This window comes from Pinus tabuliformis, chromosome 1_2 (genome assembly GCF_031772625.1).
Source record: "Pinus tabuliformis cultivar Carrire ecotype Pingquan chromosome 1_2, CPIR1, whole genome shotgun sequence".
NCBI classification, from domain to species: Eukaryota; Viridiplantae; Streptophyta; class Pinopsida; order Pinales; family Pinaceae; genus Pinus; species Pinus tabuliformis.
This window is the reverse complement of record NC_142298.1, coordinates 1,003,486,750-1,003,502,107: the sequence shown is the minus strand read 5'-3', so window position 1 is coordinate 1,003,502,107 and position 15,358 is coordinate 1,003,486,750. Positions and strand designations below refer to the sequence as shown.

The 15,358-nt window shown below is 41.0% G+C and overlaps 1 protein-coding gene across 1 annotated transcript; it reads left to right on the top strand.

Moving 5' to 3' along the window:
- The first annotated feature begins 13,171 nt into the window (after nt 1-13,171).
- LOC149209478 (uncharacterized) lies at nt 13,172-13,891 on the top strand. Its single transcript, XM_089398640.1, has one exon. It carries the CDS (start codon nt 13,172-13,174, stop codon nt 13,889-13,891), a length of 720 nt encoding a protein of 239 aa, XP_089254766.1.
- The last annotated feature ends 1,467 nt before the right edge of the window (nt 13,892-15,358 follow it).

The following is a 15,358-nucleotide window of genomic DNA, read 5'->3' as shown; positions in this document are numbered from 1 at the left end:
CTATAAGCTCTGAGAAGAAGCTTTTTAACTAATGGACGAAAGCTAACTTAAAGAAGGCTGATCTATTTGCAGAAAGAAATTGGAAAGCAAAAAAGGAAACATAAACCCTAGCAAGCCCTAATTCTACCAACTAACCCTACTGAGGCAAGAAAGAGGATGCAAGCTACTGAAAGAAATGCCATTGACTTCTAGGAAGGTAAATACATGTATCTAAGCTACTTCTACAGTAACATCTGAAAAAAAAAAAAAAAAAAAAAAAAAAAAAAAAAAAATATATATATATATATATATATATATATATATATATATATATATATCTTTTTTGTATTTTTGAATAAGTTGCCAAAGTTATTATGCATATGATTTGACTGTTTTTGGGTTGTGCAGAGGTGGATATGCAAGAAGAAATGCTTGGGAAAGTTCAAGAATGTTCAGAGAGGGCCTAAGGGGTCCATAACACCCTTCCATAGAGTTTCACCGAGTTTGGCTGTCAAGAAACCTCATTCGTGAGCCTCTACAGGAAGTCTGCAGGGGTTCTACAGGATGTCTGCGATTTTCTACAGGATGTCTGGAATTTTCTACAAGATGTTCAGAAATGAGGGTTTTGGTGGATGAATGGATAGGGAAAGGTGAAGGAGTGAGTGTGGAGGTAGGGTGAGTGTTGGAGATGGTCTAGAACTTGGTGGATGGAGTTGTGGACAGGTGTGGATGGTTGTATTTGGTTCAAAGAAGACTAAAGCAATGTTACACACAAAACTAGGGTTATGGGAGCAAATGGCGAACTAGAGGCAAGGATTCGAAGTAGAGGGTGGAGTGGATGGTGCTGATGGAGAATGAACAGGTGAAGGAGTGGTACAGATGCTCTGCAAGGTGTTTTTTCAATTGATCCAACGAAGACTTGTAAATTCAAAAACCTAATTACATTAACCTAATCTGCTAGCTGCCAGGAAAGAGAATGAACAGAAGTGTGACCTGCAATGAAACCATGTATTTTAACTCATGCAACTAAGCAAACGAAAGTCTGAACTTGTAACCAACTTCTACTCCTGAAAATCAAACACTAGCGATTGCATGGCAAAGCAAAATCAGTGTTTTTGTGGGCAGCATGTTATCCTGATCCCAGCTCCAGATCCTACTGAAGGAGAGGTGAAACCAGAGATTTTTGATGGCCCTTTTCTTGAAGCTTTTCTGTTAACAACCTATCAACTAAATCTGAGCATTCAAAAAGTCTATCTAACCATTAACAGTGACCTAGTTAATCAGCAAACTTTAACCTACTTAACAGAAATGTTTTTGCAAATGCATAAAGAACAACTAACAATACATAGAGGAGGCCATAGCACTCGGGTTGGGCCCAACCCCAAGAGCTGTAGGCTCCTATAAAGAACTCATATCTGATACCAAGTAAAGCTGCTTATCATTATTAAAAAATAACCATCATAAGAAAGTTGTACAACAATAGAACAGGCTGAGCAAAATGACAGCACTATAGTGCAAAAATAACAATAGTTCCCAAAAGTAAACTACAAAGGTTGAGGCCTTCCTATTTGTACAATACGAGGGGGCTAGCAGCCCTCCTAGATTCAAGGGACTCGGCTGTCCCAACTGCTAGTGAACAGTCACTCCTCCAAAATCTGCTTGGCTACCTTTAAAACTCGTTTTGGTGGCCTGTGGAGCTCGGTGTTGAGGGTGGAGATTTCGAGGAAGGCCATTTAATGCAAGAGACAACCTCCCTACGAATCCTCACCTCAAGCTTGGCTGTCAGCTGACCCATGATTGCTTGGTTTTGCTCCAAAATTTGTCCAAAAATCCTGAAATAACCACGTATTAGCCTCCTAGGTAGAGTGACCACCTTTATTCGTTCAAATAACATAAACATACTAGGAAAACATGCATAATATATGAAAAATGGAGGATTGAACAAGGATAATTAGGCAAAATGAGCCCAATAAGTTACCCAATTTGGGGGCTCATCATCACCCCCCTGCTAAATCGGTTGCTCATCCTCTGAGCAACTAGTCCAGCTCATCATCCTTGATGGCTTTGACCGCCTCCCTCACGTCCCAAGCCTCTGCTATGATATCCTCTTCATGATCGTGGAATCCTGCCTTCCTTTCCACTTCCTCCCATTGTCTACCTTCCTCCTCTTCCTTTACTCCTTCTAACAATCCCAGAAGTAAAGGAGGACTGGATTTCAAGCCAATCCAATTGGCCTGCAAGTCCTGCATCAACTTTTTGTAGAGAGGTACCCTTGCCAAGGCCTCCCTCATCCTAGTGGGAGAGTGGTATTCCCTTATCTTCAGGCTGTGAGGCAGTGTGTTCCACTGCCTTGTGCAGGCATGCATACAATTTTCTCTCAACAGCCTCTCCATGTCCTCAAAATGGGAAATGGCTTGAGCCTGTTGCTCAATGTATTCCGGTATATCCTGAGGACTGTTGGCCAAGTGCTGGTGGGAGCTTATCACTGCCGGTGGGTCCTCTGGCTCTGCTCTAATCATGAGAGGCTCACTGAGCTCTCTGCCTATGATACTGCGGACCTCTGCTACTCTCTTCTCCTCTTGGCTCATCCAAGAGGCCATGGCCATCAGCTGGACATCTCCCATCACCGTGTTAGGATCCCATGCGTTCATGTTCGGGAGGGCGAAGTTGTGTAAGTAGAACTCTGCCAATTTGGCCCTATCCTTAGATGAACTGCTACCACATAAAGCTGCAAACTGATGATAATTTTGGAAAGGGGTGATGCCCCTTTGAGCCAAGGTATTGATTTGAAACTGTAACCATTGGTCCTTTAGGAAAAGGGCATAGGATTTGGCAGGCTGCCTGCACTGCAAGGCCTCCATTGCCCAGCTGGCCATGCAGGCCAGTTGGGCCTCCTTTTCTTGCAGCTGCTGTTTTAGAGAATGTACCTGCAATTCTTGTTCCTGTGGCTGCTGGTTCAGTGCCTCAATTTTGGTCTGTGTCCCTTCCTTGCTTTGCTGTTCATAAGGGGTATCTGTGGCTATTGTGGGCCCCTCCTGTTACTCTTGTTCCCCTAAGATATGAGGCCTGTCTTCCTTCCTCTGTCCCTGTAATAATTGTAGCTGCTGTCTAAGCAGCTCATTTTCTTCTTGTAGCCTAACTCGCTGGCAGTTTCCCACATGTTTTGCCATAGCCAATTCTCTTCTTACCTCCTTGAGTTGTTCCTCCAGGGTACCTATATCTGCTACTCCCTTAGACTTGGTGATTTTCATCCATGTGTGGGTCCTCACTCTTTCTTCCTCTAGTGCAAAGAAAAGTGGCATTGTGAATTTCTGAGGAATGATCTTTCCGGCCTCCAAGAAGTTATAATAGGAGCCCAAGCTGGGCTGGGGGCTAGGTTCCATAATGTGCTCTACCTCTTCTTCCTTTTGTGGCGATTTGGCTGCCTTACCTTCCATTTCTTCGGTCTCCTTGAGCCTGGCCAATGTTTCCTGTAGAATTGTTTCAGCATCCTATAGAGAGGCTTTTATGTCCAACGTTTTCATCCTCTCCCTCCAGGTGGATGTCTTCGGGCTTCCCCGTTCATAAGTGATGGCTGCCTTGGAGGGGGACCTCTCCTTTGGTGTGGTAGGGGTGTCGACAATGGTGATTGGTTCTTTGGACGGTGGTTGGGGTCTGCCGGTTTTAATTCTTACACTTCTTCTTGCCTTAAAATATAATGGAAGCTGTAGAGGCCTGATTCCTATTATTAGAGTCTCAATCTATAATACACTAACAGATCTATTTTCCTACTGTTCTAAAAGTAAAAAAAAAAGAACTTGCTGACCTTCTCACATAGATTTAAACATTCAACATCTTATCACTTTATCATAAGTAACATAATTTAAGGTGAGCATTCCATTGATATCAACTTAACAAGAGTGGTCCATGGAAAATACCTATTCTGGCGGTTGATGATGATACCTTTGTCTTATAGCTCCTGCTGAACGCTCCCTCTCACCGACCCAACCGGATTTACCTCCTAGCCAACTAGGAAATAAATTCCTAGCCCAGGAAACCTCCACAGGTTCCCTAGCCCTCCGTGCCCAAGTCCAACCAGATATAGTGTGTCCTCAAGAAGAATGTGCAAAACTAGATAATGATACTTTCCTCCTCTCAAACCCAAGAAACCTCCACAAGTGTCCAAGGTCTCCCAAAATCATAACAAGGCCAAACAATCACAACCAACCCCCCACAATCCTAAGCAAGACTCCAAAAACCCCCCCTTTTCTTCCTTCCCCCTTCCCTTTTTATACCCTCTTTCCTCAACCACCTCTCATTAATGTCATTAACTTCTCATCCATCCTTAGTTGACTTCTCTTCTCCCAAGTAAGCTAGGAGTACATTTGGAATTGTGACATGAATATAAAATTGAGAATTTAATGGGAAAGGATCATGTCTTCTCCCAAGTAAATCTGAAAAGTACATTTGGGAATGTGAAGTGTAATTACATGGAGAGGACCATGTCTTCTCCTTAGTAAATGTGAGGGTACATTGGGGAATGTGAAATGAATAAATATATATTGATGATAAGATGGAGAGGATTATGTCTTCTCCCAAGTAAATGTGAGGGTACATTGGGGAATGTGAAATGTACTTACATGGAGAGGACCATGTCTTCTCCTTAGTAAATGTGAGGGTACATTGGGGAATGTGAAATGAATAAATATATATTGATGATAAGATGGAGAGGACTATGTCTTCACCCAAATAAATGTGAGGGTACATTGGGGAATGTGAAATGAATACATATATTTTGAAATAATGGAAGGAGACCATATCCTACATAATATTCAATTTGAGAAGGTAAGTGGGAAATTTGAATAATGGAAATCATAAATTTATATTAGACCAATATTTCTCAATATTTTCAGATAATGTAAATATTAACAAAATTTGTAGGATAAGATTTAAGTGGGGCATTACATACACCCCTCCTTCAGAAAACTTCGTCCTGAAGTTAGAATGAAAAGATACAAGGAGTTTGAAAGCATAGGAAACCAGAGAGAGTTATAGCATTAAAATTCGATAAGTCAGACAATGACATTACTTCCCATCGAGAGTCTCCAACTGATCTATATCTTCCTATCCACCCCGGCCTACTTCCGTTCCCGCCCTATCCGTCCTCTGCTGCCTTATCAGTGGCAAAGGCCATACTGACCACTGATAAAACCGACATGGTGGGAGCATCGAATGCCTCAACCAAACTTTCCCCAGCAGGAATCTGGCAATCGTCATCACACATCTAGGGGGAGCGTTCAGCTGTCCTCCCCACGATTCCAGGTTTCGGAGGATACACGGTGGGAAACACCTCCACCCCTCCTTCAAAGCACGGACCACACTACAGAGCTGGTTGGACTTGTCATCGAATAATCCAGTCAGGTCGTCTTGCCACCTGTCATTTGCATTTTTTTTCTCATGTCATAAGAGTGCATATCAAGTAGATACCAATGAAGTAAAATAATGTACATTATACCTTCCTCATGAGATGTCTCATCCTTCCCTCTTGGCTATCACATAGTTCTTTTCCCCTGCGGGTTAGCCTCTCATTTGTGCATTTATATAACAATAAGACATATAATCATCACATTACTAAGTCTAGTATCCATGTGTCAATCTAAGAATTCTCGCTAAGTCATTCATTTAAATAAATCATATCCACTTGAGCTATATATGAACCAAAGTAATTCTGATAAGTTACGCACTAGATAGTCCATCACTAAGTGAGTCATACATGTAGTCCATACATCAACCATTTCTATCATTAATATCAAATCTATCAACTGATTCATATAAGTAGTTTTATGTGTCAACCAAATGCATCAATATTACATAATGTTCATAAATAAATAACATGGAAATAGGATCTTAACATAGGTAGCTATCTAAGTCAAAATAGGCATCACAAATGCTCAAAAAGTGAGGGGTAGTCACGATGCATAGTCTCTGCATCCTCCCAGGTAGCAGATCCTGGGCTATACTTGTCCCACTGGACCTTAACTTGGTCCACCGTGCGACGTCTGAGCTGTCGAACCCTACGGTCCAATATGCGTAATGGTTCTACCATTACGGTTCCCATGTCCGAGACCTGCAAGTCCTGCCAATCCAGTTTGTGAGATTCATCAGAAACATAATGTCGTAAAACAGATACATGAAAAACATCATGAGTTTTATGCAAATGGGGTGGCAGTACAAGACGATAGGCAACTGGTCCAATCTTCTCCTTGATCCTAAAAGGTCCTACGAACCGAGGTGACAATTTCGTCCCCTTCCCAAACCGGATGGTGCTTTTGTTGGGCCGGATACGAATAAAAACTTGGTCCCCTACTTCATAACTGCGATCAATCCTATGTGAATCAGCATAACTCTTCTGTCTATCCTGTGCTTCCTTTAACCTTTGCGGAACCTACTTTACCTGTTCCTCCATTTCTTGAACTAATTCTGGGCCAACTATCACTCGGTCCTCCAACTTTTCCCAACTCAACGGCGTCCTGCAAGGTCTTCCATATAGAGCTTGATAAGGAGGCATCCCGATTGAACTGTGATAACTATTATTATAGGCAAACTCTACCAACGGTAAGTACCTTTCCCACTGAGTCTGATTATCCATGACATACATCCAAGCATGTCCTCCAGAACCTGATTTACTCTTTCAGTCTGCCCATCTATTTCTGGATGATATGCAGTGCTTAGGTTTAACTGAGTTCCCAGTGTTGACTGCAAACTTGTCCAAAACCTAGATGTAAATCGGGAGTCTCTATCAGAAATTATCTTTGTGGGCAATCCGTGCAGTCGGATAACTTCATTGACAAACACTTGCGCCACATCCGTAACATCGTAAGTGTCCCTTACTGGGATGAAATGGGCACTTTTGGTCAATTTATCAACTATAACCAATATAGCATTGTGCCTCTGGGAAGTGAGTGGCAAACCCATCACAAAATCCATGGAAATTACTTCCCATTTAGATGTAGGGATGTCATGAGGTTGTAGGAGTCCTGCTGGATGGCGATGATCAACCTTCACTCGCTGACATTCAAGACATTTGGCAACAAACTGGACTATGTCATGCTTCATGCCTGCCCAGAAGAAGAGTTTCCTTGCGTCTGCGTACATCTTATTTACCCCAGGATGTGCACAATAGAGTGCTCTATGAGACTCTCCGAGGATGGTTTCTCTTATACCCCCTTCCTTAGGTACGTACATTCTCCCTTGGAATCTCAATAGCCCATCTGGTTCAAGGACATATCCTTCAAACTTTGGTTCTATCTGTTTCCCATTTTGGATAGCTGAGATGACTTTTAAATACCAACTATCTTCAAAGAGTTTCTCCAATATTCGCTCCCTTAAATTTACCTTTAAGGCTACTAGGGAGAAAGTTCGTGGCCTCCTGCTTAGTGCATCCGCCACTACATTCTCCTTTCCCTTGATGTATGAGATTTCAAAATCATACTCACTCATGAATTCGCTCCATCGCCTTTGTCTGGCGTTCAAATCCCTTTGAGTGAAGAGATGCTTTAGGCTTTGATGATCTGTTCTTAACTCAAATCTTCTCCCAATGAGGTAGTGTCTCCATAGCTTCAAGGCTAACATCACTGTTGCCAATTCTAAGTCGTGGGTAGCATCTAACTCTTCATGCTTCTTCAATTTTCTAGAAGTGTAAGCTATTACACCGCCTTCTTGCATCAATACTGCACCCAATCCCTGCGTCGAAGCATCGGTGCAGACAGTGAAGTCTTTTCTCATGTTTGGTACTTGAAGGATCGGTGCACTAGTTAGTAACCTCTTCAGCTCTGTGAATACAGTGCCACATTCATTTGTCCATTCATACCTAACCCCCTTTCGCTGTAATGTGGTGATGGGTTTTGCAATCCTTGAAAACCCTTCCACAAACCTGCGATAATACCCAGCTAGCCCCATAAAACTACGTACCTCATGGGCATTTTTTGGTACTGGCCAATCCATTATGGCCTTCACCTTTTCCGGGTCAACTGAAATCCCTTCTCCTGAAATGATGTGCCCAAGGTAATGGACTTTCTTCTGAAAGAAGGAACACATTGACAATTTCCCATACAATTGATTTTCCCTTAAACAAGTCAGTACTACCCTTAGGTGCTTTTCATGCTCCTTTTCATTCTTGGAATATATAAGAATGTCATCAAGGAAGACTTGCACGAATTGGTCCAAATACTTCCTGAACACACCATTCATGAGGCTCATGAATACTGTTGGTGCATTAGTTAAAACGAATGGAACAACTACGAACTCAGAGTGCCCAAATCGAGTTCGAAATGCAGTTTTTGAGATGTCTTCCTCCTTTATCCTCAATTGGTGGTACCCAGATCGTAGATCGATTTTTGAGAAGACCGCTGCCCCCTTCATTTGATCAAATAAGTCATCTATTCGAGGTATTGGGTACCTATTCTTTATCGTGGCTCTGTTTAAGTCTCTATAATCTATGCATAGGCGCAGGGAACCATCCTTCTTCTTGACAAAAATTACTGGTGCACCCCAAGGGGAAATACTAGGTCTGATCAATCCCAAGTCTAAGAGCTCCTTTAACTGCATCTGCAACTCACAAAGCTCTGGAGTTGTCATCCTATAGGGTGTCTTAGATATTGGTTCTGCACCTGGTTTCAGATCAATGGTGAAATCAATCTCTCTTACAGGAGGTAATCCAGGCAATTCCTCTGGAAAAACATCCTTGAATTCAGCCAAAACTGGATGTTGATCCAGGGAAGGTCCTTTCTGGTCACTTACAGTCTTGACCAAATACAGTTTGCAACCTTGTCTGAGACAACGTTTTACCTTCATCATGGATATGAATCGTAGGGACACTCCCCTCTTGATTCCACAAATCTCAATTGGCCTACCTTCATCATCTAAACAGATCACCTTCTTCTTGAAACAGTCTACCAAAGCTCGATGAGCTTCTAGCCAGTCCATTCCAACAATTACATCATACGTTCCCAATTCTGTGACGTATGCCTTTAACTTAGTCATACACACCCCGAGGTTTACCTGACATTGGTCAACACTAGGCCCTACTGCTTGTTTTATTCCATAAGCCATCTCGACTTGTTTAAAGTCATCGTGCTCATAGGTTGCCAACCCACATTTTTCTAATGCAACTGGTGAAATGAAACTATCTGTAGCACCAGAGTCAAACAAAATTTTAACTTTTACTTTGTTTATCATACCTGAGGTTTCTACTACGGCAGACTGGTGTTCAACTTGCTGATTGTCAACTGCGGCATAGATTCGGTGGTGGCTACCTGCTCCCCCCATTGGTTCTTTTCCCTCTCTTCTGTTGTTACTGGTTCGAAACTCTGGGCAGTCCCGCTGGTAATGAGGTCCTCCGCATCCCCAACAAGTGATGCGTGGTGGACCTTGAACCGAATGATGTGGAGTTCTTTGGAAAGAGTTTCTTCCCCTGGAACCCCTACCCCCACTTGTTGTTCCTCGCCTATGACTTTGATTTGTACGCGCCCTTGAAATTGTGGGTGAAGCTGCACTAGAAACCATGGAAATTCCTACTGTTGGTGTTCTAGGTATAACCCTGTTTCCATATGGTGGTGGCCTCCGACTTCCCCCCTTGGGAAGGTACGAGGGGCCTTCCCCATAAACCCTGTTTGACGTGGAAAGATGGCTCTGCCTTCACCCTTTAAATCTAGGTTTTCTTCGACATAACGAGCCTGTTCTACAGCTTCTGCAACTGAGGATGGTTTCCACATCCGTACCATTGCCCTAATCTTAGGTCTCAATCCATACATAAAACGATCTGCTTGGCGCTGATCAGTATCCATGTAGGAAACATACTTGACCAATTCCATAAATCGAATTTCATATTCTTCTACAGTACGACCTCCCTGTATCAGGGCATGGAAGGCTCCTACCTGTTGTTCTTCATAATATGCTGGTAGGTACTTCTTCCTAAACCTCTCCTCAAACAATTCCCAAGTAACTGTGTCTGGAGTGAGGTGTAGTTGACGCTCCAAGTTACCCCACCAATTCAGAGCACTATCTCTGAGTTGGAATATTGCTATTTTGGCTTTGGAATTGGAATTGTAATCCCTTAGTGCGAAACACCTTCCCATCCCCTCTAACCAGGCTTCTGCACGCTCACTGGCACAACCTCCTGCAAATTCTGGGAGTTTAATCTTCTGGAGCTCTCTAGTGATGTCCTCAACTGGAGGTCTTCTATCATAGTCTCTAGATCCCTCGGGGTTCCCTAACCTTGATGAATGGTGTTCCCCTTCCATTTCATTTGTTTGGCGCCCTCTTAAGGTTTCATTAATTGCTTCCAGGGAACGTAGAATTAGAGTCAATTCTGGTGAAGGTAATGGGTTATTTGAAGGAGGTCCTTGTGAAGACTCTCCAAGCCCTTGGTTCCTTCGCATCCTCAACATTTTGATTTGTTCAAAATCTGCATGATATCTAAGACTTATTAGCATTATTCCTAACATTTTCTACCATATTCTAGATAGTCCATAGAGAACCCTAAGCAATAGATCAATTCAAGTTATGCAAGTTACTTCTTAGCCACAAATTTAAACTTTAGAACATGTTATCATAGGCTAGATCACTGGTTAAAAACACTGTTGGTGCTCTACTTAAGTGTTGTGTGCATTTTTACCTGCCTACCAACACCTCATTTCTGTTTGCTGAGCTAGTGTTTGCTATGCAAACTGCTATAACTAAATTTCTCCCTGAATGCACAACTGGTCAACCTACAGCAGTAATTATTCATTTATGGTTTGCAAGTCCACTATAATGGTTTGAATGCAATGCAATAGCATGGTACAGGCTACAGTGATATATTCCCCACCCAGATGCCCCTTGTAAAGAGCAAAGAAAAGAAGTCCACAATCCTTGGGATTCTGCAGTATATGAAATCATCCATGTGCTTTGCAATGGAATTATGATTGAAAAAAGTGTATTATATGAACACTGTAAACTTTCATATTGATGGAAAACATATTTTGATAGCTTTCATTAGTGGCTTTCTTATGACGCAACTAGTGTCACCATACTCCAAAAATATAATTTCTTTTCCTTTCTTCATAAAGAATATACAATGTTATTATTACAATTACGTTATAATGAAGACTGAACCTAGTTACAATTTCAATACTAGGGGCACAACAATTACTCTCTTGTACATAGAAAGGAATCTAGTGCTTTATAGAATTTTTAATTTTAATTAATTAATTAATTAATTAATTTTTTTTTTTTTTTTTTTTTTGGTCTAGCAACCTATAGATGTTTGCTTGAAGTTCCCATGTTTAATAACAAACAACTAGTGATTGTACTAGATCCTAAAAAGAACAAGTCCACAACAAGACCCCACTTGAATATTCAAAGACCCATGATTCAAGGTTGATAAGCTGATATTCTGAATGTTTCATGTTATCGAGCTCTTCTTCCTACAATATGCAAGTATTGACCAATAACAAAATGTTGGTAAACACATGTTTGCTACAATCATCTAGTTCATGTTGACATCAAATAACAAAGAACACTAACAAGAGACAAATATCAATAAAATGTTGGTAGACTTTTATTACAATTATCTTTGTATGATCCATAATCTACAAGTAATATTATTTTAACTAGACTACCACTGAAATCCGATCTTATCATATAAATATTTGTCTCCATCTTCTATTTACGTGTGCAAAAGCTTATAAATGCTTACCTATGATCCAGATGGCCTTTTGACAACTAAAACTCTTAATTTGTTGCAACTTTTTTTTTTGTTTCAACTTTGGCTATAATATGAAAGAGATTTGTTGGGTAGCAACCAAGGTCCTCGGCATGAAGACAATGACTATACATTTTCACAAAAGTATTTCTCTAGATGTATCCTTGCTTTCTATAGCCTTTTCACAAATATATTTCTCTAGATTTTATTTTTATACTTTGCTCATAAGCTACATAGGACATATTTTGCTGCAGAAAATGACAAATTTAAGGCTTCCTTGTACAAGTTCTGCATACCCATCCGATCCTGTTTTAAGTCACATGTTTTGTATCTTGCTAAATTTAATACAAGATGCCAAGCTCTACCTAGATGGTGGCTTTTTCCAAGGCATGGTAAGAAGGCAAGTGCATATAAGCATGAAGTAATGTTCCAGCCCTGCAATCCTGGGCTATAAAAAAAAAATGAAATGATAGTTCTTGGTATAAAAGAGAGTTGTTCCTGCATTTTAAATGCACATGGACAACTGCAGTCAAATTTTAAGTTTCAACACTAGGTTTCTATGCAGATTCCACGAAAAACTGTGTAAGCATAAGCTTTTGAGCCCACACCCCTGACATTTCAACTTGTTCCTTACCAAATTGAAGATTTATAAGCAACATTTTCCAAGCCCTAGCGGTGACTGTAAATTTCTAAGTGGTGTCTTCCAAATCATAGTATGCATAACCATCTTGTGTGAACTAAGTCTTTTGCCGAAAAAAGAATTGAAGTGTTGTATCCAAGAGTGCACTTGAGAACTTGTGCTATGGAAAAGTCTATATAATTTGAACTGATGGTAGAATTGCTGGTGGTGGGTACAAGAGCAGGTATAACATGGATGAAAATCCTTCTAAATTCAACTTCAATGATGTGGTAATTTTCCATTGTGAAGGAGGGCGTTGTCACATGATACATCATAGGTGCAGTCGATGGAGGGGTCAAAGAATCTATGCAGCTCTGATAAAAATGGAATCAAAACGTATGGAGTTGAACATTAAAGATAACAATGATAGATGATTTGATTAAGAGGAGATCAATAAAACAAAATTGAATGGTTTAACAAAGTGAAGGGCAGGTAACATTATTCTAGTGAAGAGGGTAAGCCTTCTTTCAAGAATCAGAAGGAATCGATTATCTCTGGACCAGAAGGAATGTTTAGACAATTAGTAATTTACTTTGGCCATCCAATGTCGCTGAATTGGCACAAACTAATTTGGCAGGCACACTCCCCATCCAAACAAGGTCAAAAGTTCACTTGTTGGGACATTATCCAGAAGAGGTCAGATATGTTTTAATGGACTGAAACCAGATATCCATATAGTGACAGAAGGGACCTTTTAACTGTACTGAATTTTGAGCTTCGCGACACATTATCCACATTATAGGTAAATGTGCTGTTATGAGATTTGAACTCAAATTCTGTATCGAGCAACCATGGAGCGCAACAATTCTTATATGGGTAGGGCTAGTTTTTACAGTTTGTCATCTTCTATCAGTACCCAAATGGAGAATCCCATGGAGGAATTCAAGGAGGAGGAAATCTGGGTTGTTGTTCCCTCTGAGCCCAATACCAAAGATCTGAGGTTCAAATCCCAAGAGATCAAGAAGGTCAGAGAAATCGCCTCTACTTCTCGGCGGCTTCCCACGGCCTCGCGCATGATTCCTCGGAGCCTTGCGAATGAAGATAGCGTCAATAATGTTTCACGCATCAGGCATCAATCCGCCCCTGTGAATATACATGACTGGTCGAGAGTTCAAAGAAGGGAAAGTCAGAGGAGGATTACGCCAATTGACGATGAATTTGGTAGTGATGAAGATGATGGGGAAGAAGAGGATAAGGAGGACGAGAGGATCCCACCGCATGAATTGATTGCTCGGCAGCTCGCCAGAAGCCAAATTACATCGTTCTCTGTATTTGAAGGCGCGGGGAGGACTCTGAAGGGCAGAGAATTCCAGTGCCATGTTCTGGATCCATTGAATGATGAACTATTATTATCATTAAAACTCTTGTTCTCCTCCCAGTCTACTTCATGGAGGACTGACTCGCAGGGCATTGGGGAATTTGACTTATCTACGCTAGGAAATGATGTAAACGAAAGAAAAAATATCGGAAATACTTGGAAAATAGGGCATGAGATGAACCCCTACCGCTAAGGTTATGAAGAGAGCCTGTGCTGAAGACTTGAGAATACTCTCTACAGTGATGAGAATCAAACATTCTGACATGAAAGAGCATGTCATTTCTTCCAGTTCATGATCAATTAAGAATGATGGGATTCAATGATGGATGTGTGACACGAGTAGATGATCTGAGTGTGCTGGATATAGAAGATTGAAGGGCACTTAATTTATTTGTAAGCCTAATTTGATTCTGTTGTATGGTCTTAAAAACGACAACACAAACAGGCATCGCGCTCCCATTGGTGCTGGGTAGATATTGCAATTGGGATTGGGACGTCATCAGCGTTATGTTCTGTATTTTTTTTTTTTTTTAGTCTTGTATTTTGTTTGAAGTCGTAGCCTCATGTAATTGCAATGACACAAGTCTTTTAAGCTGTCGGCAGACCGAGAACCCAATTGCGAGCTATGATACCATTCAAATTTACTTTCTATAGAATGTAACAACGACCATAATGGAAGGGATCCACTCAACTGAGGAGCATATGGCAACGTATCAGCAGATGAAATGGGAGAATCAATGAAAATGACACAAGTCTTTTAAGCTGCCGGCAGACCGAGAACCCAATTGCGAGCTATGATACCATTCAAATTTACTTTCTATAGACTGTAACAATGACCATAATGGAAGGGATCCACTCAACTGAGGAGCATATGGCAACGTATCAGCAGATGAAACGGGAGAATCAATGAAATATGTATTGTATGATTCAAAATGTAGAATCCCATTAAAACTCGCTGCCTAATAATGTTTCTCACATACTGTCACATTTATAACCAGGTAATACATAGTTACAATAATTTGCCTTCTGAGAGAGCACAACTATTTGGCAGCATCACAAATCAATAATAACACCGAGGATATCTTAGATCTTATTGATAACTTAAAACCAGCTAGATTTTCTTCCTTGCATGAAACGAGCTCAGACAGCATTATATAGCCATTATTTTCATTACATAAACAAGTTCAGAAACACTATATATCCCTTCATTTCATTAAATCGACATCTTGGAAATTGGGTTGCAGCGCACCAAAATTTAGATGCTCTCATGGGTAAAGGGTTGTTAACCACAACGGCTTAACAGCTATAAGGTCGGAGGTTCAAGTCCTCCTTCTAGCGGCATTTGGGTTTTAGTGGGCATTGGGTCCAGATTTTGAACTTGGCTCTGATACCATGTGTAGGGGCCTGATTCCTATTATTAGAGTCTCAATCTATAATACACTAACAAATCTATTTTCCTACTGTTCTAAAAGTATAAAAAAAGAACTTGCTGGCCTTCTCACATAGATTTAAACATTCAACATCTTATCACTTTATCATAAGTAACATAATTTAAGGTGAGCATTCCATTGATATCAACTTAACAAGAGTGGTCCATGGAAAATACCTGTTCCGGCGGTTGATGATGATACCTTTGTCTTATAGCTCCTGCTGAACGCTC

Excerpts from the sequence above, each read along its gene's own strand:
- LOC149209478 (XM_089398640.1), top strand. The coding sequence starts at position 13,172 with ATGGAGCGCAACAATTCTTATATGGGTAGGGCTAGTTTTTACAGTTTG.